Source organism: Biomphalaria glabrata, chromosome 1 (assembly GCF_947242115.1).
Source record: "Biomphalaria glabrata chromosome 1, xgBioGlab47.1, whole genome shotgun sequence".
NCBI classification, from domain to species: Eukaryota; Metazoa; Mollusca; class Gastropoda; family Planorbidae; genus Biomphalaria; species Biomphalaria glabrata.
Window position 1 is genome coordinate 72,375,400 of NC_074711.1, and position 26,482 is coordinate 72,401,881.

At 31.7% G+C, this 26,482-nt stretch overlaps 2 protein-coding genes across 4 annotated transcripts; one reads left to right on the top strand and one right to left on the bottom strand.

Moving 5' to 3' along the window:
* Positions 1-505: 505 nt before the first annotated feature.
* LOC106072035 (V-type proton ATPase subunit B) lies at positions 506-7,724 on the top strand. Its single transcript, XM_013232298.2, has 14 exons — positions 506-665; positions 1,653-1,708; positions 1,839-1,937; positions 2,030-2,123; positions 2,391-2,468; positions 2,577-2,716; positions 2,901-3,005; positions 3,084-3,181; positions 3,315-3,438; positions 5,584-5,734; positions 5,874-5,956; positions 6,052-6,156; positions 6,555-6,684; positions 6,771-7,724. The coding sequence occupies exons 1-14, from the start codon at positions 554-556 to the stop codon at positions 6,953-6,955; spliced, it is 1,560 nt and encodes a 519-aa protein (XP_013087752.1). The 5' UTR covers positions 506-553; the 3' UTR covers positions 6,956-7,724.
* LOC106071938 (serine/threonine-protein phosphatase 6 regulatory ankyrin repeat subunit B-like) lies at positions 7,429-26,273 on the bottom strand. 3 transcript variants are annotated; one of them, XM_056012948.1, is made up of 7 exons: positions 26,137-26,259; positions 22,498-22,609; positions 21,366-21,838; positions 14,641-14,755; positions 14,110-14,236; positions 12,740-12,938; positions 7,429-12,368 (listed from the first exon to the last, which is right to left on the bottom strand). In XM_056012948.1, exons 3-7 carry the CDS (start codon positions 21,600-21,602, stop codon positions 12,081-12,083), a joined length of 966 nt encoding a protein of 321 aa, XP_055868923.1. In that variant the 5' UTR covers positions 21,603-21,838; positions 22,498-22,609; positions 26,137-26,259; the 3' UTR covers positions 7,429-12,080. The 3 variants fall into 3 exon arrangements, with proteins under 3 accessions (XP_055868923.1, XP_055868915.1, XP_055868932.1); XM_056012940.1 differs by lacking the exon at positions 22,498-22,609 and having other exon boundaries at positions 26,137-26,273; XM_056012957.1 differs by lacking the exons at positions 22,498-22,609; positions 26,137-26,259 and adding an exon at positions 23,331-23,430.
* Positions 26,274-26,482: the final 209 nt, after the last annotated feature.

Here is a 26,482-nt window from a genome sequence, read left to right on the forward strand (position 1 = left end):
ATTATGCTCATGAATATGCTTACGTTACTTTACGTAAAATCTTATCTGGCTTTTCCGATTCATTCATGTGATTAAGTGTGCCACTTAGAGCTTTACAAAAATATTGATCTATGTGGAGTAGCCAAAATTATAATACAAATCACTTAAAACATTTTGTAAATATTTAAACAGATTAAAATTTAGTACCAAAAAAATCATCAATTACTGCATAAGGAAATTTAACACAATAAATCATTCAAAGTAACTATTAGTAAATAGTATTTTCCAAAGCTAGCAACAAAATAAGCTATTTCCAAGAGACTTTGAACTCATTAGATGTGGTGACATATCGATTTATATGAATACGTTTTTCTAATTTAAATTAACTAATCAGAATGGATACATATAATTTGGTTTCTCATTTTTGTGGGGATTTATTAACTTAGAATACTAAATTGACAACATTTCTTAACGAAATCATCTTTACTTCCGGTAAAAATGTACAGTTCAAGCTTAAATAAACTGGCAACCGCTCGTGATTTCGTGACTATCACATGATCAACAACACTGGAAGATGGCGCATACAATCAAAGTAAATTCTCTCCACCAACCTCTTAATGAAATTGCAGCTAGAAATACTCATAAATTAGCTGTAACGAGAGATTATGTTTCTCAACCAAGGCTAAGTAAGTTATTTTTGAGACAAAAATATTGTTTTTCTTTTTTATCTGAAAATGTCTGCATAAATAATGATTTTTTTAATGACAAATTTCATAATTTGCTTTACAAAAATGTAAACATTAGTTTTAAATTGCTTGCCTAAGGCTAAGTAAAGGCTTACACTTACACTTTAAAGAGAATTAATATTCTGATTACCTTTATTACTGGTACTTTAGATACAGCAAATTGTGATTTCAAGATATTCCAGTAGAAATCTAGATATGATATAATAATGTGATGTAGATTACTTCAGACTTCAACATCAAAAGTCAAAGTGTAAATTAAGTCAAGAAAGAGATCTATAATTTAGATTTTGATTATATAAGAATAATATAGAGTTAGAGTTCTACTTAAAACTTAAATGCTGCTTACTAATTACAAACGCATTGGGGAAGTATTTATTTCAAAGAAGATGCACACAAACATTATATTTGGTTAAATATTCATTATTAATGAAAATACTAGACTTTGATTCTATTTAAAATAATAAGTAAAGTAAGTTAAAACCTATGCAGGCAATAGTCTGTCTATAGTTATAGCAATTGTGAGTAGATCATCTCTGAGCAGCCTATTTTTTTTTATGTGAAAATTTGTCAGTAATCTAGATTTAGTGCATTCTGCATGTCTAGTTAGTAGGAACAAATAGTGAAATTATTAAATTTTCGAAACCTTTTTTTTTTTTTTTGAATTGTCTTACTTTGAATTAGAACTTAAAACTAGACTTGTGTTGCTTTATTTGACAGTATATTACCATAGAACACACTAGGCCAACTTTATGTAACACCATATAGGCATGGCATGTGTTGTTTATTATTTCTTTATTTACATAAAAAAAATTTGAGGTCACCTCTGTTTGACCTCTGACTTGTCATGCATGAGTGTTTAAATATAATTAAGCTAGTCAGTGATCTTTAAAGTGAGTTTTAAACAAACACAAAATATTGACTTTCCAGCATACAAAACAGTGTCCGGTGTGAATGGACCATTAGTAATCTTAGACAATGTCAAAGTAAGTTTTTTTGCTTTTTGAGTTTTTTTAATTTTTAAAATATAAATTAAATATGACATTGAATGTTTAAGTTTTATTCTTCTTTATGTTAAAAAAAAATGTTTTAATAGTTTTATTTTGATCTTAATAGTTTCCCAAGTTTGCTGAAATTGTTAATTTGGTTCTTGCTGATGGAACCCAAAGATCTGGACAGGTGCTTGAAGTCATGGGATCTAAAGCTGTTGTCCAGGTAACAGGATTTTAGTTCAAGCATTCCAATTCTATTAAGTATATTACTGTTAGATCTATGCTACATTTTAAGTATGAATTTTTTTCCAACAGGTATTTGAAGGAACATCTGGTATTGATGCTAAACATACACAGTGTGAGTTCACTGGTGACATCTTGAGAATGCCTGTCTCTGAGGACATGTCAGGTAAGACATGTATGCCTTAGTGTCTGCTGTTAATTATCTGATACTGGCTGTAATAAAATTGTCAGAAATTTAGTTTAATATTGGCTGGTAAATTTTTTGAATGCAAGTTTTGGAATAAACTTGACAGTCATGGATAAAATTGTCTCTGGGCTACTATTGGCATGCAGTGAAAGGTCAATAGACTTTACTATTCTGCTTTTGGGTAGACAATATTTAAAAAAATTAATACATAGAAATGTGACCCATTTGACTTGATTTCTTTTATAGGTAGAATATTTAATGGATCTGGTAAGCCTATTGACAATGGTCCTGCTGTGTTGGCTGAAGATTTCTTGGACATTCAAGGTAAATGGTTTTAGAAAATGTGGTTTTAAAATTATTTTTTTTACTACAAGATGTTAATTTAATTTATTGAAATAAATAGTCATTAGCTTAACTTGTTTCTTTCCTTAGGTCAACCCATCAATCCATGGTCTCGTATCTACCCTGAGGAGATGATTGAGACTGGTATTTCAGCCATTGACACTATGAACAGTATAGCCAGAGGTCAAAAGATTCCCATCTTCTCTGCGGCTGGTCTGCCTCACAATGAGGTTATAATACTTTTTTTTCACATGACAAGATGTGGTAAAAATTAGCGTACATCTTTAAAGGAAAATAAAGTAGTTGGTCTTTTTCTATTCTTTTTTTTATACTCCAATAGTAGCAAATTTATTTTAAAAATATTATTGTCATTTATTATACCAATGCTGGCATTATTATTTCTATTGAACTCAGATTGCTGCTCAGATCTGTAGGCAAGCAGGTCTTGTCAAGTTACCCGGAAAAAGTGTCATGGACAGCCATGAGGATAACTTTGCCATTGTGTTTGCTGCTATGGGGGTAAGATTTATTTACTAAAGACTTCTTTAGGTCTCTTGAATGAATGATTTGTATCTAACAAAATATTTGAACTTTTAGGTTAACATGGAAGCTGCCAGGTTTTTCAAGCAAGATTTTGAGGAAAATGGATCTATGGAAAATGTGTCATTGTTTTTGAATTTAGCAAATGACCCGACGTAAGTACTTTCAAGTTTTATTAAAGACATGGTTGCATTATTAAATGAAGATAGAATGGCCATATTTCATTATAGATTTATTTCAAGACTATTTATGAATCAATAAAAATAAATTTATATTCCCTCCTGGCAGCATTGAACGTATCATCACACCTCGTATTGCTCTTACCACTGCTGAGTATCTAGCATACCAATGTGAGAAACATATCCTTGTAATTTTGACAGACATGAGCTCCTATGCTGAAGCTCTAAGAGAGGTAAAGTTTGAAAAAGTTATTTCATTTTTGGGCATACCTACCAGACATCCAAGATTGCTGAAAATAAAATGTCAAATAAAAATGTAAAAATGTCAGTTTTGATATAGCTGTTTGCAAAATAAATTTTACTTAATATTTTATCAAATAGAGTGACAGACCTGCCTACCAAAAAAGTCCAGATGTGTAACACTGATGCTCAAAATGTGTATTTGGGGCACCAGAATGCGTAACAATTGCATAATCGACTGTTTTGTCAAATATTATATTTATATCTAGATGTATATTAAAGAAGACTATTTCCTTTTTAATTAGGATTTAATTAGCATTAGGATTTATTAAAAGAAATTTCTATAAATCAAATAAGAACATAAAACTAAAATGTTATTTAACCTTGGTTAGGCCAATAATAGAATATGCATCCTCTGTTTGGGACCCCTCAACTCAAGAAAACATTAAGAAACTAGAACAGACACAAAATAGAGCAGTGCGATTCATAACAAACGAATATTCACATTTGACTAGAGTAACACCTTTAGTAAAATCACTAAATTTAGAAAGCCTTCAGGACAGAAGGCTCAAAAGTAAAGTAGCAATAATACATAAAACACTGAACCATAATCTTCAAATACAAAAACAAAATTTAATAAAATACTCTGAAAGACACAAAGATAAAGGCACATTCCTCGTCCCATATGCTAGGACAAATTTGTACAAATACTCCTTCTTCCCTAGTGCTATTAGAGCATGGAATGGGTTGCCTGAGCTAGCCAGGAAAACCAGTGACTTGGCAGAATTTAAGTCATTGGTTAATATGCATGACTAAATGCATGACGCGTAGGACGTAATCATCTTCTTTTTTGAAGTAACGTCTGTATTATATAAGATAAGAAGATAATTAATGCAGGCCATCAAATCTGTATCACAACTGCCACTAGTAAATTAAGAATCTAGATCTATATTATATAAGCTTGTAGTTGCTGAGAGACTAGATCTAAAATCTACCTAATACATTATTTCATATTCGTTTCTACAACTATAGTAATAGATATCTGTTCTAGACTCCTAGATACCAGAAAGACAAGTAGAACAATTCTAGATGTATTAAGATCTTAAATGAAGATAATCTTAGCCTAAATTATATAAATTAGGTCTAGATCTCATGTGGTTTTACTATTTAATTATTTAGATCTAAATCCATATACATCTTCTTACTAGATCTAGATTGTCTAGATTTAGAAACTTTAAAATAGATTAGATGTCATGATTAGATCTAGATCTGGGCTCAAGAGTGTTATCGATCCTGTGGATCCGCTACAAACATAGGCCAACTTCGAACTTTTGTAGGTCTACCTTCATCCTTAATCTATTCTAAGAATCTAGATCCAAATCTAGATGTTATTGATCTAGATCATACTAAATTATATCTAGAATGTAGAGAATTGTAACGTAATGTCTAGCTAGACTATTACTCTATTATAGTTATAGAGTTGTAGTCCTAGACTCTTAGTCTAGATCTAGAATCCAGATCTACAATGTGTTTTGAATCGATAGCACAGGAATCAGGGATTGATTTTTTTTTTTTTTTATTCTCCAACGTAATTAATTTCTACTAAATTAAAAAAAAAAAAGTCAAGGTGGTGTAGAAGCTAACTGAATGGTACCGACCCGCCACTCCCTCACTCTCGCGTTCTCATTTCTAGACTAAAGCTATTAAGAACCAATCAACGTATAGATATGGGCACAATGTGTTCGCACCACCTTTTCTGTCCCCCCCCCCCTCCTCCTCCTCCCATAGGATGGCTTCAAGTGACCTCCGTGTCCGCTTGTAAGCTAGTCAAGAGATGGAAAAAAGGATACAAATTGCATAACAAGAATTGTTGAATTCATATTTGCGCACTGACAGTAATTGTTTTGGCGATTTTGCGTAACGAATATGCATTTTGCCTAACGGTAGGCAGGTCTGGTGTAATGCAGAATATGCTTCATTTTGTAATAAAAGTATGCATTTTTTTATTTTAAATGTAAAATTTTTTAGTGATAAATTTAAAAGTTTTAATAAAATATTAATCCCAAAAGACTTATTTATAATTTTGAAGCTTATGTTATTAGAAATATCTTTAAATAGTTTCATTTTTTTCACACTAGGTCTCAGCTGCCAGAGAAGAGGTGCCAGGCCGTCGTGGTTTCCCAGGTTACATGTACACTGACTTGGCTACAATTTATGAACGTGCCGGTCGTGTCGAAGGAAGGAGTGGTTCAATTACCCAGATTCCAATTCTTACCATGCCTAATGATGGTGTGTAGTTTCTTTGTGATTCATGCCGTCTTTTATTTATTCTATAGTGTTGACTAGTCTCTTGATGTTTTAGTCTTTATTTTTTTTTCTTTCTAGACATTACCCATCCCATTCCTGATTTATTTTTTTTTCTTTCTAGACATTACCCATCCCATTCCTGATTTGACTGGTTACATCACAGAAGGTCAGATGTATGTGGACAGACAGTTGCATAACAGACAGGTTTGTTCATTCTTCATTTGTTTGTTGCTTCGTACATTTTTTTTCTAAAAGATCAGTAAAAAGTATGTAGAAGTATTTATTTTTTTTTAATCTAGATTTACCCACCAATAAATGTGTTGCCATCCTTGTCCCGTTTGATGAAATCTGCCATTGGTGAGGGTATGACAAGGGAGGATCATGCTGATGTGTCTAATCAACTGGTAAGGTCTATGTGTATATTTTTTTTAAGGTTTTCAATGTTGATGAAGCCCTTAGGCTACATGATTCTTACACTTCATAGAATTATAATTTTTGTTTTTGGTATCCCTTTCATATTGGATATTATTTGATTGGAAAAGGGTGACAAGTGGCCCCTTCAAGTTATTGTCTTTAAAAAAAATTATTTAAGAATAGAAAAATAAATCTAATTTCACTACTGCATAAATAGGGTGTGTAAGAGTAATGCTGAAACGTCTTTACAATAAAAAATCTATTGTTGATGCATCTAAATGTGCTGCCTGTATGAAACCAAGACTTGTGTTTTTATTGTCATGGATTATACTATAATCTTGCTATTGAGGTTCCATGGTATCAAGTTGTTTTTGTTCTTTTGAAACAGTATGCTTGCTATGCTATTGGTAAAGATGTGCAAGCTATGAAAGCTGTGGTTGGAGAGGAAGCCTTGACACCTGAAGATTTGCTCTATTTGGAATTTTTGACTAAATTTGAAAAGAATTTCATTACCCAAGGTAAGTTTAAACAAAATAGCAATCATCTCCTATATATAGTAGTTTTTTTTGTGTTTTTTTTTTAATTTGATAATTTTTCATTTCAGGTCACTATGAGAAACGAACAATTTTCGAATCTTTGGATATAGGCTGGCAACTTCTTCGTATCTTCCCCAAGGAGATGCTGAAGAGGATTCCACAAGGCACACTGGCCAAATATTATCCTAGAGCCTCAACACAACAAGTCACAGCTCAAACATCTGGTAAAAAGGCAGAGACAACAGCGTTATAATTTTATTGTTCCATGTTTAATGTACAGACACTGATACTATTATCATAGTTTTGACTTTAGTCCAGAGAATTAGTCTTATTGTCTATTAGCAGTTTATATTAATTTATGGATTTTTAACCTGTTTCCCCACTCCCCATTTTATCTTCTTCGCTGTTAGAATCTATTCTTACTTTTAGGTTTCCATTAGTTGACAATTTTTTTGTGATATTGTCTTACAAACTGTAGATAGTGTTTGATGTTCTGTGTAGCTATTTGGGGTGGTTGTACATTTGTGGCTCTTGAAAGTTTTTTTTCCCTGTCACTTAAGATTCACTTTAGAAATAATTGTGATATATATATATATACATACATTTTATATCTCTTTATGATGTGATGGAATGGATGTTTGACATTTGTGTGTTGGGATTTGATTCTACATTCCGAAAACAAAAAGGTGCAGTGTTATTGGAGCGCTGTTTGCACAGAATGAGGCATTGTCTTTTTTTTTTTTTTTAGATGATTTTTTTTCCTTTGCATAAGTTAAGAGTTTTAGAAACAGCCTTTTGTTTCTCTTAGAAATGCCATCAGTACCTTTTTTTTTTTCATTCAATGCAGTAAATCATAAGAAGACTGCTTTTATTTTATATTTATTATCATCTTAAGACCTTGGTGTGTGTGAGTTGTGTAACAATACAATGTAGGGTAAGTGAGTATGCATTTATTGTTCTATTTAAATGGTATGATTGGAATAGAGTCTGTAATCAAAGAATAAACTATTGCTGTAATCAGGTGTTCTTAGTAAGGCTTAGTTTGTTTCAACACTATGTAATCATTTGTTGTTTATTATGAAATTCTGCGTCAGAAATTTTGTCGAAAAATTAATGGATCATTTATATATTTAAAAAATGGTTGTATGACAATGGAATCTATATAGATATATCACCATTAGTTTCAAATGTTAAAACAAAATGATCAGAATTTTGGACCATTTAATAACTCAAGCCTAATGAAATAACACATATAATTCTGAGGTGTTGAGTTAGTGTATACATATTAATAGCTCAAGTTGATTGATGTTCATATTTCACTGTGTATCTTGACTTTGATGCATTATTAGTGTAGAACATTCACATCAGTAGATGGCAGTAATTAAAGGAAACTTTTATAGGTTTCAGCAGGTGATACATGCAGAATTAAGACTACAACTTGTATTTTATGCTACTATTGGGGTCCTCAGATCTTCAGAAATTTGTTGTATTTATGATAGCCCACTCAATTTCATTCTTAGTTTTATCACTTGTGATCATCTATTCGAACATGAATACATTTATCCAGTGATGCTGCCTGATAAAACCACTGGGAATAAGCACTGTAAATATGATCAATTTTTCAAAAATATTTTTTTTCCGATATTGAACAATAATGGAAAGAAAAATGTGACCATATGCTTGGGTTTGTCATGCATACACACTAACTTGAACAATCATGGTATATTAACTTTTTTTGTTATTTTCATTTATCAGGAAAGTGCTTACACATATAGACATGTTGCTGAAATTAACATGGTCTTGTTCATGTTATTTCTGTTCATTATTAAATGTCTAGACTCAATAAATATGAGATAGTTTTCTCACTCATTGTGTAATGATTGTTTTGAAGTGTCCCTGGAATGAATTTTTCAAATAAGTCATAATTCTAGTACAAACACAAACCAGTACTGTAAATATTACTTGTAAGACACACAAAAAAAAAAGGACAAGTTTATAATTATATTGTGAGTTAGTCTTTAATGAAACAAATTAAGCTACAAATTCATAACAAAGCACAGCTTTGTGGTAAACTAGAACTACAAAATTGGGGGCACAGTCACCTTGTTTTTTTCTTCCTCCTAAAAAGTGTTCAAGTTGAGATAGAGGAAGTCTTCCTTTGCAATATATGTGATTCAGAGAATAGTGCAGAAGTTTACAGCATAATGCAAAAGGTGTTAGTAGATCGTTGAGACCATTATCTACCATCAAAGTAATGTTAAAACCCATATAGACACAATTTCACATTCCTCATTCAGTCTACATTAATTAGAAGATATGTATCTGTGTATGCATGACTGCTTAGACTTTTTAAATGGTATGTACATGGAGCATAGTGTAAATTTTTTTTTTATAAAAAAGGAAATTATAGATAAGGAAAAGGGATGCATAATATTCTTGTGGAAGATAAAGGTAAACTAATAATTCTGGATTAAACAAAATGATTAAACTATTAAAATGGTTTTAGAAGTAAAATTTAATAGCCTGTGTGATGAAATGTAATACAAAGCCAGTCCAAAGTAAAAAGACATCTTACTTTCACATCCTTCATAACATTAGTCTTCTTTCAAATTATTTCAAAAGTACATCAGCATTATAATTAAAAGTTTACACTGCACAGCCATTAGTGATCATGCATGAGGTTCAATAAATAGTAAAATTTTTTTTTTTACAAGTATCACATATAAGAGTACACTACGCTAATGTCAAATTTCATGTAACCATTTTACAAAATAAAAAAGGTTTCTGTTCTAGGCGAGGATGTCAAATTTATAGTGAGCATATATACTGCAGAGGCAGTGGTAAAGCGCCTGGCTTCTGAATTGGCATTCTTGGAATCCTAGTGAAGACAGATTTTTAATTCCAGTATCTTTGGGCACCTCTAGAATCCACCCAGCTCTAATAGGTATTAGTTGGGCCAAAAGACCTTTACATCATCTGCCCTATAGTTCACAAGGTCTGAAAGGGAAATTCTACTTTATATAGCCTGCAATGAATTGCAGCAATACATCAGAAAAAGTTGGTTAATTCTGTTTTATTATGGATTGATATAAGAAAAGATTATGGGTACTTCACAGATGTATTGTTGAAAAGTGATATGCAATCTATTTTCAAACAATTTTAAAAAAGATTATTTCATGAAATTCTATTGAATCAGAAGGTTATATTATGTCTTTTACTTTTCAACATCAAGGCTAATTAAAAACTCATGAATCAAAGCTCTAAGAGACAATGGATGTGCCTAAATGTATCATTGGTATTGATTGCTTCTCTGTTGAGTCCTGGCAGAATCTGCTATGGCAAAACAGGCCAATTCTGTTAGTGTATTGGAATGATTCTGCCATAGGGCTGATGGAGAGATTTGTTCCTCCTACTGCCATTAAGTTCTATTGCACTTTGGCTTTTGGATTGACATGCCCTAGTAAATGCAGTCTTTTTTGTGTCAATCATGCATAGATACTGTGTGTACTGGTCAGTTCCAAGGTTCCTGGTTAAACACAATATTTCCAGGAGAAATACATGACACATTGCTTATGAAATCTACATAATCTGTACATTTGATTTATACTTTGTTTAGACAACTCTTAACTGTCATAAAACAAATCACTACATGTACTATCATTTTGAATGCCATGGTCAATAAGACATTCTCCCAAAATTTGATTTGTCATGGTTGCTGAGGACTTTTCAATTATTATTGCTACATCCACTTTGAGATTAATGGTGATAACCGATTCCAGTAGGGTAAATTCTTGCACCCTGAATGAGTGTGATATTGTATGCTGATCTCAGATATTCCTTGACATTTCAGTTTTGGTGAGACTGATAGCAATCAAGAGCTTTAAACATGCAGCTGCCAAAGCACCAACAACCCTGCTAATTAAACCTTTGACACCCATGACAACCTTAACAAAATTCAAAAACAAAATAAAACAAATGCAGTTAACAGAGTATCAATTTTTCTGTAGCCCATCAATCAATTATACTGTTATCTATGCAAATTTTTTTTGTACTAAAAATATTTTGCTACTTAATGCCATTTGCAACACAATGCTCATTATTTGCATAACAAATTTATTTGTATATTCATAAAATTATATTGCACATCAGTCTTCTCCCATCTCTATTTCCTAGTATTCTTTTATTTAGTTACTTAAATCAAAGAGAATATATTTAAAATACTTTTTAATCACAGCCAATAAATCAACATTTCTTCAATTTTACCAAAACAATTAAAATATTGAAATAAACTCAGAACCTTGTCTACAAAATAAATAAAAAAATAGATTTAAGACAAAAAAGTGTAAGAGAAATTACAGAGATTCATATAATGCTATAATTAGTTACATAAGAAAAAGTATGTACAAAAACAAATATAGCATAATCTCATTTGTTACATGGTCAATGTCAACAAAACATTCAATTATGCTCATCATTAAATGCACCTTTTATATATATATATTTTAAAATCCTAAAGAATAATTATAATGCTCAACAAATAACTTTAAAGAATTCACAACACAAGTCGCATGTTATTATCTCAACTTCAAAGTTGAAAATCCTGATGCACTTTTGCTATTGTACGTCAACATTGACCCACACATATTTTTCAGATTTTTAAAAAAAATATTGCAAAGATTTATGGGTGTTTAAAATGAACAGAAAATTTTCACAAATCTATATTTAGAACTAAAATGATGAATACAATTAATAAACATTACAAGAGAACAAAAACAAAATTACATAACACTTTTTTTTCTTTTCAAATATCAACCTGTTTTTTTTTTATTACTAGATAACTTTTTTTTGTCTTAGATGTCTCATCCTTAATGTTTTCACTTCTATATTTACATTTTATTTAATTCTGCTTAAAAGAAATTTTAGCACCAAGCTAGTCCAATTAATCTACATACTACATTAAATAGATTAAAAATTTCTTCGTCTAGAGATATAGGTCACATCACGATTTGAATTAACTAAGTAAAGCAAAACATTGTAAGAAACTTGGAATTACTTAATTATAAAGTCAAGAAAGACAAATAAAGATAGCCGCATACATGTCTTCAAAACAGAAAATCCATTAGAGAGGAAATGTTAAAATAATATAAAAGAAATATCCATTTTAATGATTTCTTTGTCATTATATAGAAAAGATTCTCTGCTTTATTCCACACAATGTATAATTATTAATTCTTGCAAGACATAAATAAATGATCTTTTATAAAGGCTCAATTCAATGAACTTAAGTGACAATATTATACAGCAACACCAGATATGAAACATTTCTATTTGGCTTTTCAACTTTGAAGTTCAGGGGAAGATGTTGCATTGGATGTCCCCTACAACATGGGTAGGTGGAACATTTTACGAGATAAATAAACTTTAAGGGACGGGGGAACAGGAAGCTGAGCGACACATTTCACCAATCCTGGACAATCATATGTCACCAGTCTCTTCTGAACAACTTTTCTACACAAGTTCCTCAGTGTGGGTGGGGAGGTCATTGCCAAGTTGTACCAGGAGAGAAAGTTATCATCTCCAGTCAATAGTTCAGCAGGTATACCTGGGCCTTTCCAGCGTAACCAGTCCTCCATATTTAGCATATCACAACCAGCAGCATGTAAGATCTATTAGAAAAAAACAACAACAGAGCTTACACACAGATTTATTAAAATAAATATTACTCTTAAAACTTTTTGTTTGTGAAATCATACGTATCAGTACTGACATTGTTCATATTTTTTTAACACATTAATGAAATTGACCTTGCCAAGCAATCTTAAATTTGCCTCCTGTTAAGGCATCATTTTCTATATCATGAATTGGTGTATTTAAATAAAAAGAAATAGAACTTTTAAAACAACTTTGTTTCAATCACATCTAGAACAAAAACATAGTCAGGGAACTAAGTCATCAAAATATATACTTGCAAGAATGAAGTCAAAAGTTACAAGAAGTCACAAATTTTACAACAAAATTAAATGTTTATTTAATATACCTTTATACAAGGTACTTGATATTTAAGGTCTTCCTTGTAAATACCAGTACTTAATGATGCTACACAGACATACAAAGGTGTTCTCCCTTTATAGTCTACAACATTGACTAAACTATTGGCTTCCAGTAAGATCCGGATCAACTCTTTCAGTTTCCAGTGAGCAGCACTGTGAAGTGGTACACGACCATAACGATCAGCTCTACAATAAAAAATAATAATAAAATGTTAATGTGCAGGTTTAAGCGGTACAATAAACAAATGTTAATGTGTCTGGTAAAAATAGAAATGATATGAAGAATAATTTAGTAAGGTGGCTACTTAGTCAAACTAAAAAAAAAGATCTATCTCAGTGCAGCAACTTGACTCAATTCCTAGCAAAGACCTGACTTGTGTCATCTTGGATAGGTTAAAAGAAGCAATAGACAAAAAAACTATGTAAATTATAGGCAGGTTTAGGCCAGTATGCACAGATCACATAGTCTCACTCAGCATTATAAAGGAGCAATACATAGAATGGCAATCTTCCTCTTAAGGTTTATGGACTTTGAAAAAGCATTTGACAGTGTGGACAGAGAAGTCACATGGAAACTGATGAGATATTACGGTACCACCAGATAAATTCATCAATATTATCTATATGAAGACTGAGATTGCCAAATAATCCACTCCTTTGAAATGGAGACGGGAGTAAGATGGTTGCAAGCTTTTCCCAACAATCTTGTTATTGGTAATAGACTAGATAATGGAAAGGTCAACAGATGGCACAACAGGCATACATTGGACTCTGACATAACAACTTGAGGATCTGGATTTCACAGATGATATCTGACTACAATACACTCAGACAAAATTAAACAAACTTGCAATAGAAGAGAAGAAGACTGGTTGTGGCCCTATGCTCCACTGGGAGTCAAAAGGACTATGACAAGTAAGTCAATATGTCTACCTATTCTTTGAAACAAAAGATAAAAAAGAAATTTACATACATTAGCATAAAAGAAATAGAAATGTAAATTATATTCATAAAAATAAAAAGATCATCAATCTGTGACTATTGGATTCATGCTGCTTTCTATTCTTGAGAAATTAATTAGAGTGGTTTGCTTTGTTAACTGTTATGTTCTTATAGCATCTTGAACCTAAATTATGTTTGTATATAGCACTAAATAAATTAAATTATCATTATGTTCTATAGACCAATCCCTTAGCAAGATGACAGGTAATAGCCAAGAATCTGATCCTAGACTACCAAGTGAACAATACTAAACATAAGAACATTATAACCAAATCACCCAAACAGGTTTTATATATTTTATAAATATATTTTTCATTATGTGACCATTCAAAGCCAAATGAAATAAATTACTTACATATTAACTGATGCTCCAGCTTCTAAAAGTCGATTAACTGTATCATAACTGGAATGCACTATTGCATTTTGAACACAAATGTACAAAGGAGTTTGGTTTTCTTTATCAGGCTTGTCTATTTCAGCACCTTAATAACAAGAAATCATTTATAAATATTGATTTTACTTACAGAGAAAAAATGATTTGAAATATATTTACAAAACAAAAAAAATGTTCGTTATTAAATGTTTTTCTTAATTTAATCTAAAAAATGTAAGAACAGAATTCAGTTCAAGTTTAAGAGCTATTTTAGCTTGCCAAAGTAATTTTTGTGTAAGTTAAGAAATAGTTCAAACATTGTGTAGTTTTATCTCCCAGGGTCAACCAAAATAGGCTTTAGTTTTTTACAAGAAATTATATTTCACATATTAAAAATAAAAACTAGTAATTAAATAGCACTAAAAATAAAATTATATATATATATATATATATATATATTAAATATATATATGAGAATGCAACATAGAAAGGAAATAAGTTCAATTTTCTAACCAGCCTTGACTAAAACATCAACCAAATTCATTCTTCCATGAAATGCCGCTTTGTACAGTGGTGTACAACCATTGCGATCAGTTCTATTGACAGATGCACCATTGTGTAATAGAATCTGGGGAATGTTTTAAAATGCCTTTAATTAACCAACAACTCAATAATTAATAATCATAATAAACTAGATAAAAAGAGAGCTTATGTAGGTGGTCTCTTGAGGGTCAGTTGTACTTGTACACATTACATTTTTATGAGTGCAAACTAACTGATAATTTATATCCCATAAACTTTTGATTAAAACAAACTACCTTTCAAATCTTTATTTTACAAATCTGTTAAAAATTAGTTTTAAAAAAAAAGGGCACATTAAGTAGCATTTGCATGAATGTAAATTTGTTGAAATAGTATCAACACATACACAACTATTGTGAGAATAGTTTTAAATGTTTTTAATGCTATAAATTCAGATAAAAAAAAAGCATTTTTAATTAAAAAACCAACAGCAGAGTATGCTATTAGATATAAGATGTATTTGCACCTATTTTAAACAAAATGCAAAATCAACCTTTTGTCTTATAGAACTTCTAATATATATATATATATAGCACTTTATTTTTTTAAATAAATATTTCCTGTTTTTATAAAAGCAATATAATTATTATAATAGAAAAACCAAAGTAGTCATTGCACTTATATTGAAAACAATTAATGTGATAGTCGAATAGAACTTCTTTTCTATAAATAGCACATTTGTTTTAGCAATAATTATGATCATGAAGCATGTCAAAAGAGAAAAAACAAAAAAAAATACTTTATATTCTGGACCAGTTGAGAAAGGGGAAGGGAAGAAGGGCGTTTCTTGGTGAATGTTTACATGATTGTTTTTTATTGCATAGCATAAAAAATGTTCACTCAGGGCTCAAGAGTCTTCCAGGGCAGGGGCGGACTGGGTATCAAAATCGGCCCGGGCATTACCATATAAACCGGCCCACAAATGGCATGTCATATATTTTCGGGGTGGGGTGGGGGGATTTTTACCCCACTCCGCAATTTATATATATATATATATATATATATATATATATATATATATATATATATATATATTAGTGTGTGTCTATATGTAATTAACAGGGTTAGTAGCACTTTTCCATGACAAAATTTTAGGAGATTTTAGGAGGTTTTTTAAGGATGAAATGTATGATGTGTGTGTGTGTTTCCTATCCGTTTGTGTGATACATAGTAAAACATTCACAAAACTAAGCATTTATCAAATCAATTATTGTTATTTGATTTTAAAAATAATAAATATCTTGCCAATATGCCACAGAAACAATGTTATCAGCTGTGGTATGTCCACAGAAAATGTAATGAAAGTTATCTTTTAATCTAGTAACAACTTGACTGTCATCCCAAAACCTCAAACAACCATTTTTTTTTCAAAGATTTATTTAAAAACATTACAAATGGTTACTTTTCCATTTTTTTTTAAAATAAGAAACATTCTTAGAGATGCCTTATTCATGATGTATATTCTCTGTGATGGAAATGTACATTTTTAGTTCCTATGTGTATCTTATAGATACTAGTCATGGTGTGCATTTGAGGTAATGTTTTATTCTTCTATTAGTTAACTTAAATCCTTTTCATAAACAGGGCCAGTAATATATAGGGCAATATTGGCCTATTTGAATGTTTAGTTGACATTTGCTTACTAAAAAATGGCTTTTGGATTTGGGGGGGGGGGGGGGGGGATTTAGACCTATTCGCGTTTTTTTTTCCTAGCAGAATCATTTTCAACCATATAGTTTCCCTGGCTTTTTACCAGTGAAATAATTTTTACGGACTTTTCACAGCTGTATGAGAAATATTTTCGTTAAATCTACAGTAGATCTAGACTCTTGATCTAAGTCGCTAAAATTCGCGGACTTTTCACGGCTGTGAGAGAATTATCTTCACTGAATTTACAGTAGATCTAGACTCTTGATGTAAGTCACTAAAATTCGCGGATTTTTCAGGGATGTGAGAGAAATATCTTCACTATATATATTCTAGTGATTTAGCGTAAATCTAGAGTCTAGATCAAAGTCACGAAAATTCGCGGACTTTTCACTGCTGTGTGAATATTATCTTCACTAAATTTACAGAAGATCTAGACTATAAAGCTAATTCGCTAAAATTCGCGGACTTTAACTCTAAGTCACTAAATTTTGCGGACTTTTCACGCCTCTGTGAGAATTATCTTCACTAGATTCTAGTGATTTAGAGTAAATCTAGAGTCTAGACATAAGTCACTAAAATTCGCGGACTTTTCGCGGCTGTGTGCGAATTATCTTCACTGAATATACCGTAGTCTAGATCTACGTCACTAAAATTTGCGGACTTTTCGCGGCAGTATGCGAATTATCTTCACTGGATATACCGTAGATCTAGAGTCTAAATTTGCAGGCTTTTCACTTCTTTGTGCTAATTATCTTCACTAGACAAAGTGATTTAGCGTAAATCTAGAATCTAGCGTATTTCTAGAGTAATCTAGACATTTGATGTATCGAGATCATTAAATTTACAAAAATTCACGGAGTTTTCAGGTTAGGTGCGAATTATCTTCACTAGATCTAAATCTAAATCTAGATACTATTAGGCCTACAGTTACTAGATACTAGCTAGATCTAGAAGATTTACGGACTTTCCACGCGAAGTCACTCTAATATCTTACACTTACAAGAAGATTTTAGGTGAGGGAGGGCCCGGAGGAGTGTAGCCTACAAATTAGTCTTGTAATTGCTCTAATTATAGGCAATAGTCACTACAGACTAGATCTAGCGTGTCTTTTGTGGTAACAATAAATGACTTCAGAAAAATACTGCCAGGTGAAATGCTTGCTTGAGCCAAGGCCATCTTCAATCACGAGGTCGTGCTTCACAAGTGGGTGAAAGGGGGTGTAGACGCGTCACTGGTCAGCTCATTAACACAGCCAGCCCGTAAGGTCATGCGATCAGAATGCCTAGTTACGCTGTTGTTTTTCCCCTCACATTTTTAGCAAGAAATAAGCAAAATTATATCTAAAAAAAAATATTTGGTAAAAATTTTAGGAGAGTGGACAAAATTTTAGGAGACTTTCGGCAATTTTTAGGAGAATTTTAGGATTTTAGGAGACTTTTCATTTTTTAGGAGATTTTAGGAGTTTTTAGGAGCGCTACGAACCCTGAATTAATCTTCATTACATTCTGATCTTTCATTATTTCAAATGTTTTTTCTACCCTAGAATACGCTCTTCCTATAATTAGTGGAAAGACTGTACACACCGCCAAGGGACAGGTAGGTAGTCCGGGGCAGCGCTCAGTCCAGTGGGGTCCGAGGCGAAGCCCCGGAACCAAGCATCATTTCTGTTATTTTAACCTTTAAGAAATGCATATTCTGAGGTATATACAGTGCAATTAGCGTGCTACTCTTCCGCTAAAAAATAAAATTCAGAAAAAATTGTTTCTACTCACTGGAGTTTAGCGACTGGTAGAAAATGGTAAAATTCTTTAGTTTTTGTATTGGAGGGGGGAGGGCAACCACAAAACCCCTTTTGGCTACGCTCATGAAATTTGGTGACTAGTTTGCGTAAGTTGGCTGCACTGGGGCAGTAAGTAAAGTTTCCCTTTCAGACAATGAGGTCTGAGGCAAGTGATGGTTTGAACCCTTTCCCTCTCAACTACGCCCATGTGTCATATTATAGGTGTAAGCCTAGTTCTCTAAAGTTTGATAAGGCATCGAAAACTGGATGTATGCTTGCGTAGGATTACATAATGTAATTATTTATACAAGTATGTAGTCTGGAAACTATTAATAATACAATAGCAGACTAATGAGTTTGAAGCTTTTTGGTATTAGTTATAGATTACAGACGTTTCTTTTAAAAAAAAGATAGTTACGTCCTATGCATTTCATGTGTCAATCTAGTCATGCATGTTGATCTGTGACTTAAAATATGCTAAATCATTTATTAGTGCGTGTATATGTAATTAATCTTCATTACATTCTAATCTTTCATTCTTTTAAATGTTTTTTCTACCCTAGAATACTCTCTTCCTATAATTAGTGAAAAGCAGTACACACCCCCAAGGGACAGCTAGGGAGTCTAGGGGAGCGCTGTAAGCGAAGCATTATTTCCGTTATTTTAAGCTTTAAAAATGCATATTCTGAGGTATCTACAGTGCAATTAGCCTGCTACTCTTCTGCTAAAAAAATCAAAAACTAAATCTTCTATTGACTGGAGTCCAGCGACTGGTAGAAAATGGTAAAATGCTTTAGTTTTGTATGAGGAGTGGGGGGGGGGGGGGACCACAAAAACCCTTTTGGCTACGCTTATGAAATTTGATGACTGTAGTTTGCTTAAATTAGCTGCACTGGGGAAGTAAGTAAAGTTTCCCTTTCAGACAATGGGATCTGAGACCAATGATGGTTTGAACTCCTCCCCTCTCGGCTACGCCCATGTGTTTTATCATAGATGTAAGCCTAATTCTACTCAAAATATATAAAGTTTGATAAGCATTGAAAACTGGATGTATGCTTTCGTAGGCTTACATAATGTATTCTATTTATACATGTATGTAGTCTGAAAACTATAAACACTACAATGGCAGCCTTAATGAGTTTCAAACTTTTTGGTATTACTTATATATTACAGACGTTTCTTCAAAAAAATAAAATAATTAGGTCCTACGCATTTCACGTGTCAATCTAGTCATGCATGTTGATCTGTGACTTAAAATATGCTAAATCATTGGTTTTCCAGGCTGACTCCTTTAAAGTGGTATCACCACAAATACAAAACTAGGGGTCTATCGAGCCATCATCCTCCCTACATTGCTCTATGCCTCAGAAACATGGATAGTGTACAGTTAACATGCAAGGAAACTGAATCACTTCCACATGACATGTCTGTGAAAAATACTGAATGTCAAATGGCAAGACAAAATACCAGATTCTGAAGTCCTTCAAAGAGCGGGTCTGAAAAGCATCCACACAATCCTGATGCAGTCCCAGCTGCGATGGGCAGGACACGTATGCAGAATGGAAGACCACCGCATCCCTAAACGACTCTTGTATGGCCAACATTCCGGGCTCACATAGGTCTCACCAGCCACACGAGGAGACATAAATCCCCAGTGCAAAGCCCTATGCCCCCTGGATGACAAAGTGGTCATAATCAAACTACGATGGACGAACTATATATATATATATATGCAGAACGGTTAGAGAGGTACTTCTAAATGTGAAAAGCTCTTGCTTTGTTCTAGTACATTCTCAAAAACGCGATTTGTATATGAATATACCATGACCCATTATTTAAAATATAAATCTCCATTCATTAAATATCGGATGTGACAGCGCTATATAAATGATAGTAATTATTGTAATAATTTTCATTATTAATGACTTCATACTAAGCAAAAGTTCGCCATTAATCATAATGGTATAAAATTGATTTAGATCTAGATTTATGTTTGAATTCAATAATGTTTTTTGTAAGTCTTAAGTGTAGTATTTTTAGATCTATGTTATTACAAATAAACAACAAGAAACTTACTTATTCTTTTCAAATTGCAGAAAGTAGAACTTTATACCCATATTGGGCTATGAATAAGTTGGGTGGTTTGCAATTTTGCGACTGTGTGTATGTGTTTAAGTTAACTTCTAGATCTAGTAAGTTTTGTTAAAGAGCTAAATGTCTCCCCTTTTGCCGCGTCATATCAATGTTTTCTAACTTAACCTCTCCCATCCCTCTTTTTCGTTAACTTTCAATGGAACCATCAAAAGACGGGTGAGGGAAGGAGCAAAACAAAAAATGGGAGTGCCAACAAAGGCCCGTGCCGACCAGCAAAATGATAAGGCCAAACACAGTCTCGAAGACATCAAAGTAGTGTTGAAGGCCATGCCGCTCGTGCATAGCAGAAAGTATGGTCTAACGTTTTACAAATGATAATACATACAGTGTATAGCCTAGTGTAATTCTTAAAATTTTATTCTCATTGAATTTCAAACAAAATTAATTGTAATAATAATTTTAAAAAAAAAAAAACAAGAAGAAAACGTGTTCGGGCCTTTGTGTCTTGCTGCTGTCACTTTTTTTTTTAAGTTGTCTGCATTGAATTTTTTTTTCTTTGGTCTCGACCAGACCGGACAATTGGTACCGGCCCACCGGGCATTTGCCCATATGGCCAGTCCGCCCCTGTTCCAGGGGACCAATTCCACTTATACCACCACATCTGTCAGGTACAATTTCTTTCCCTTGTTCAATATACCAAACAAAATAAAATTGGTTAATTCTTTTAAAATTTTTATTTTTGTGCTGTCAGGTAAAAGAAATAATTGTGCACAATTTCAGCTTAACCTGAGATTGGATGTAGGAAAAATAAAAAGTACAAACTTTTTGCCATACAGACAAACAGACAGAGTGAGTTAATAAAAGCTTTGTAAAAAAACAAAAAAATCCATATAATGCTGCAGAAAGTGTACAAGAGTTATTATATTGCTGGCCAGATAACCAGTTGGTTTTACTTTCTCCAAATAACTATTGGAGCTGGATAGACCAATAAAGATCTGCAAAATATGATTATAATTCTGATTTAAAAGCTCATATATGACTTTGTGCTCAGTAGCTAGACAAAATACTTCTAAGACCACCATTGTTAAACTGTAAACATAATTGGGAAAACATAATTAAATATAAACATTACCTCAACTATTTCCACATGATTAAGAGAAACTGCAGCTATGAGAGGAGTGGTACTATCCTTAACACTAGGCACAGCTGGGTTATTCCATGGATAATTTATATCAACACCTTGGTTAAGAACATATACCACATTGTTCCTGTCATTGTTGACAACAGCTATGTGCAAGTCCCTTTCTCTTTGAGGCATGCCCATGGTGGTAGAAACAGCACAGTTTTTACTTGAACTGGAATTTCCCATTTTCTTTAAATTATGACATGCACAAAAAGTTATTTGAACTAAAATGTTAGATTCAATCAAGATAATCCTTTGTGGAGGTTATTTGTTTTGTTTAACATTGAAGTATAATTTGCTAATAAGTCTTCAGGCAATCCAACAGATAGACAATAGTCAAGTTTTATTGTCTTTCAAGTACTTCCACTCAGCCATTTGAGTAATTTGGCAATTATTCCTCAAAATCCAATGGTTAAGTAGGCCTGCATTGGAAACAAAAATTTAGATGAGTAATTTCTCTTTTTTTTAAAACAAAAATGTCTGAATTGTCTTAATAATGCTTTTTTTTTTTTTAAGAAGTTAATTTTATGTAAGTAGAGACAGATTTCTTGGATATAAAGATGAAAACATCCCAAGGATGTCATCTGGAGGAACAGATTATCTATAGTAGATCTATTGTCTAGATGACCATGATCTATCTAGATAAGATCTATAGTAACAGAAGGATCTAAGTTTAAGTAAATCTAAGATATAATATAGATCTAGTACTAGCTACACTATAAATAGTAACTAGATCTAAAAACACAATCTTGATCATCAGATCTAAAACTATACTTTTGTCACAGTCTCAGTTGACATTGCCTGATTTAATGTTCACCTCAGGTGAAGACGTTAAAAAGACTCATGAATTCCTGATGTAGAAAACAGGAAGTAGAATGAATAAAATTGACTTTGAGATCAGTCAGTGCAGTCACAAAGTCAAGTGTTATCCTCTGGACGAGGCAGTCAAATATGATTTTAGTAGTAGCGACTTAGGGAGTCAAGTTAAGTAGTATCTTTTGGGCAGTTGAAGCAAGTGAACACTATGTATATTCCTACTAGTTTTTCTCTACACTGAGAGTTGGATATGTATTATTGTTACCCGCTGTGATGTGGACGTTACTTGTGGTTTATTCTGTAACTAATCATCTTGGACATTCAATACCGCTGTTATGCAGTAGTAATTATGTTTCACATCAGAAGTCTTGATGTAACTGCCAATAAGATGCAGTATTGTTATTATTGTCATTAAAAACACATTATATTTGTCTACCAAAGAGAACTTGAGTCAATCTGTAATGTCTGTGTCATTCATGTGTCAAGTGTGACTCCAGGAAGCACGAACCCAGCAGTCTATTAGATGCATTCGCGACACATTGGTAGTGACCAGTCCAATGTGTAATAGTAATACAGCATTCTTCAACATTACGCATGACAACATTACACAATTTAACCTAACGTTGACAACTTTATACTACTTTAACTACAAAGATCTAAATATATGATAGATTCTAGATCTAAATTTAAATTGGAATTTTATATATTCTTTAGATCATTAGATCTAGAATAGACTTGAATAGTAGTAGAAGATAAGGGCAAGACGAGTGCAGGTCCTGCACCTAAGGATTCATGGGTTTAGAATCTAGAGACCTATCCCTAATCTAAAATCTAGTCTGCTAGACTCGAGAGTTCATTCAGACTCACATTTTTAGAACTAAATGCTAAACTAGATATCAAGCAAGATCGATATATCTATCTATAGACTTAGATTAATTTAGAATACTTTATTATAAAATATAATATTAATATCTATTCAAGACTCTGTATTACTTTTTATAGATTAATTCTAAAGATCTAAATTAGTACAGAACAGTACATATATATATACATTATATAGATCTATTATTTATAGAAAAAAGCCTTCCAAACACTCACTTCTAGTCTACTTCTGGCCTGTGAATTCTATACAAAAAAATCACTTTTCTTTCCCCCCAACTTTTTGCCCTTAGAAAACTTGAATTTTAATATCTAGTGTCTAATTCAGTAATTGGCATGGCACATACATATTATTAGTTATAGTATAATATATCTAGAGGAGAATTCCATTTTTTTAAATTAAAATTTAAGGTCTAGAGTCTCTACTCTAGATCTAGTCAACCTACATTACATTTTAGATATTGACCAACTAGATTCTAGATCTATTCTATAAATTTATTATATTTATAAAATTAAATTCCAGACTTAGTGGTCACTTAGATTTAGTTTAGATAGATTATGTAGATTAGATTTTAGATAGATTGGAATTGGATCATTTCATATATTAGTATATAGATCTAGGAATCTAACTAAGTTAGTAAGAGTAGTCACTAGACTAACTAGACCAAGGGTTCTCAACCTGTGGGTCGCGACCCCCTTGGGGGTCGATTGACGATTTGCCAGGGGTCGCCTAAGAACATCAAAAATAAGGATTGTTGTTGTCTATTCTTCTATTGCTGTGTGTCTATTGGGGGGAGGTCGCGGCAGAGTGGTATATATTGTAAAAAGGGGTCGTCGAGCTTAAAAGGTTGAGAACCGCTGAACTAGACTCTAAATTCTAAAACGACTAAGAGTTCACTCTAGTAACTAGTTTTACTAGACTCTTAGTTACCTAGCTTGCTAGATCTAGTAAATTAGCCTAGTTAGCCCTAGTCCTAGTTAGAACTAGAATAACTAGATAGTAGAGTCTGAGAGACTAACTAGAGTTTTTTTTTTATTAGACTAGGTACTTCGATAAACTGACCTAGATCCATTTTTTTTCTCTCCCAAAAAATGGCTGAAAAGTGTGTCAGCACATTTTACCCTTTTTTTAGGGGTGGTCATTTCCATCAAAGTTTTAGCATATTGTATTTGATTTGAGGACTAATTATGATTACTTTTTGTAAACATAAGATATCAGAGATCATTTTTATTTGCTTTTGAAGCCAATCTGTTAAATTTTTCTTAACAAAAGTTTATGTGAAAGTTGACATTTTTACAACTTTTTTCCTATAAAAGTTACAACAATGCTGTTTGCTACAATAATTTATCATATTATGAAATGTGTATATTTCAAATTTCATTAAATTCTCTTGGCGCACTTTAAAGATATTTGATATTAAAATTAACAAAGACAAAGAAGGGTAAAATTTTCTTTTTTAAATAAAATAAAAGTGTTTATGGTTACAACAATCTCACCAATTCTATTGAATTTAGCATGTTAATATATATATGTGTGCTAAGTTTGAACTTTGTAGCTTGGCGCACTCTTTAGATATTAATTTTCAAAGTTGATGGTTAAAATCTATTTTTAGTAACAACCAACACTGTGATTTACTGGAAATGGTCAATTTCTGTCTATCACGAGCTATTTTTAGAAGCACACATAGGAATTTTTCATTTAGATTAACTTTTATAGTGTTTGAATGCTAGATTATGGAGAGGGAATGTGTCTTTATTATAATGACTTTGTAATCTGCAAATTTTAAAGTAAAAATTTAATTACTTTAAAAAATAATATTAAATATTACAGTTTTTTTTTCATATTTTTTAGCTCAGCGAACTAATAATTAATTTTTTTTTCTGTGTGTTGTTTTTTTCTATTAATATACATGTAAATTAATAGTTAATAAATGAGTACATTATATTTTTAAAATGATGAGCTATTATTTCACAAAAATTAAAGTAAAAAATCTTTTAATAACTTCTAAAAAAATCGCAAGGTTTCTTTTTTATTTTATTGTCTGAAGCAAGAAATTTTTCATTTACAATCTAATTTTTAAAACATTTAAATTAAGGCATTTTAAAATGATTAATTGCCAGTGCTCTACAAAAAGGTTAAAACTGTTTTTTTATGAAGTTTATGAAACTTATAGTAATTAAATTTTAGGAAATATTTTTCTGCGAAGCGCTATTTTCATTTATAATTTATAAGAATTATCTATCTGATGCATATAAATAGCTATTTAAATACAGTAGAATTATAATTAAACAAAATAAAACACAATACAGATCTCTGATTTGTTTTATTTGTGATTTTTGGGCTCATATGATGACAAAATCACATATATTTTTATTTTTTGTCGAAGGCTTTTTTTTATATATTAATTAACTTTTTTTCAAAGATTTTATTGCTTGGTCTTATTTTTTAAATTTATTTTAACAGAATACTGGTTAATGTAAAAGAGTGTGAAGTTTCAACCCCATATCTTTAAGACTTTTTATAATACAGTTAATTTTAGTTCAACTGTCAGTTGTTTCGGTCACAGATTTTTTTTTTATTTACAAAGGCTAAAGAAGGCTCATTTTTGGCCACTAAAAATTTAATAACTTCCCTCACAATTAACTCAGCAATATAAAATTGGTATCATTGGAAAGCATTTCTCAAGCTCTATCTAACTAAAAAGGTTCCATTCACCATTGCATTGTGATCATTTTGAAATTTTTATCGAAGTACCTAATTAGACTCATCTATTCTAATCATAAATAATGATCTAGATCTATGATCTAGTCATTCTAATTCTAGTATTTATTCTTAGTTAGTTAGTAACTTAGTCTTGGACTTAGTAAAGTTAGTAGTAGAGTTACTAGAGTCTAGATAGTTAGTATGATTGACTACGACTACGTCACTATGATCTAGTACTAGTACTAGATAGAATCTTGATCTAGATAATGATGACCATAATGTTTTTAATACAATACAAAGATAGTCTGTTAATAAGCTTACGCTAGTATTCTATATAAGAAATCATTGGGTTTAAAATTTAAATTTGCCAAGAACATGGTAACAAATAATCCTGTTTATGTTGTGCAAAAAAAAATGTTCATGTATGGTTACCAGGATTTTCGTCAATTTCAAACAAATAATAATAAAATTGTAGATTTAGACAACTACCCTAGGACTACGTGAGCTTTTTTATTGTTAGATCTAGATTAGATTAGTGCCACTATAAAAGTAATTGATTCAAATTATTATGTTAAATAGAATCTAGACCTTTGTCTAATTTATATAGATCTAGATCTACTAGTTCAGATAACTTAATAAGAACAATTCTCTTTGAAAAATATTATCT

What these genes read in the sequence shown, in the direction of transcription:
- LOC106072035 (XM_013232298.2), top strand. Translation starts at nt 554, where the DNA reads ATGGCGCATACAATCAAAGTAAATTCTCTCCACCAACCTCTTAATGAA. An exon ending in TAATCTTAGACAATGTCAAA is followed by an intron (nt 1,709 to 1,838) that starts GTAAGTTTTTTT and finishes TGATCTTAATAG; the next exon opens with TTTCCCAAGTTTGCTGAAAT. An exon ending in AATTTAGCAAATGACCCGAC is followed by an intron (nt 3,182 to 3,314) that starts GTAAGTACTTTC and finishes CCCTCCTGGCAG; the next exon opens with CATTGAACGTATCATCACAC.
- LOC106071938 (XM_056012940.1), bottom strand. Translation starts at nt 21,602, where the DNA reads ATGGGAAATTCCAGTTCAAGTAAAAACTGTGCTGTTTCTACCACCATG. An exon ending in ATCATGTGGAAATAGTTGAG is followed by an intron (nt 14,756 to 21,365) that starts GTAATGTTTATA and finishes AACATTCCCCAG; the next exon opens with ATTCTATTACACAATGGTGC. An exon ending in GCTGGAGCATCAGTTAATAT is followed by an intron (nt 12,939 to 14,109) that starts GTAAGTAATTTA and finishes TTTTTATTGTAG; the next exon opens with AGCTGATCGTTATGGTCGTG.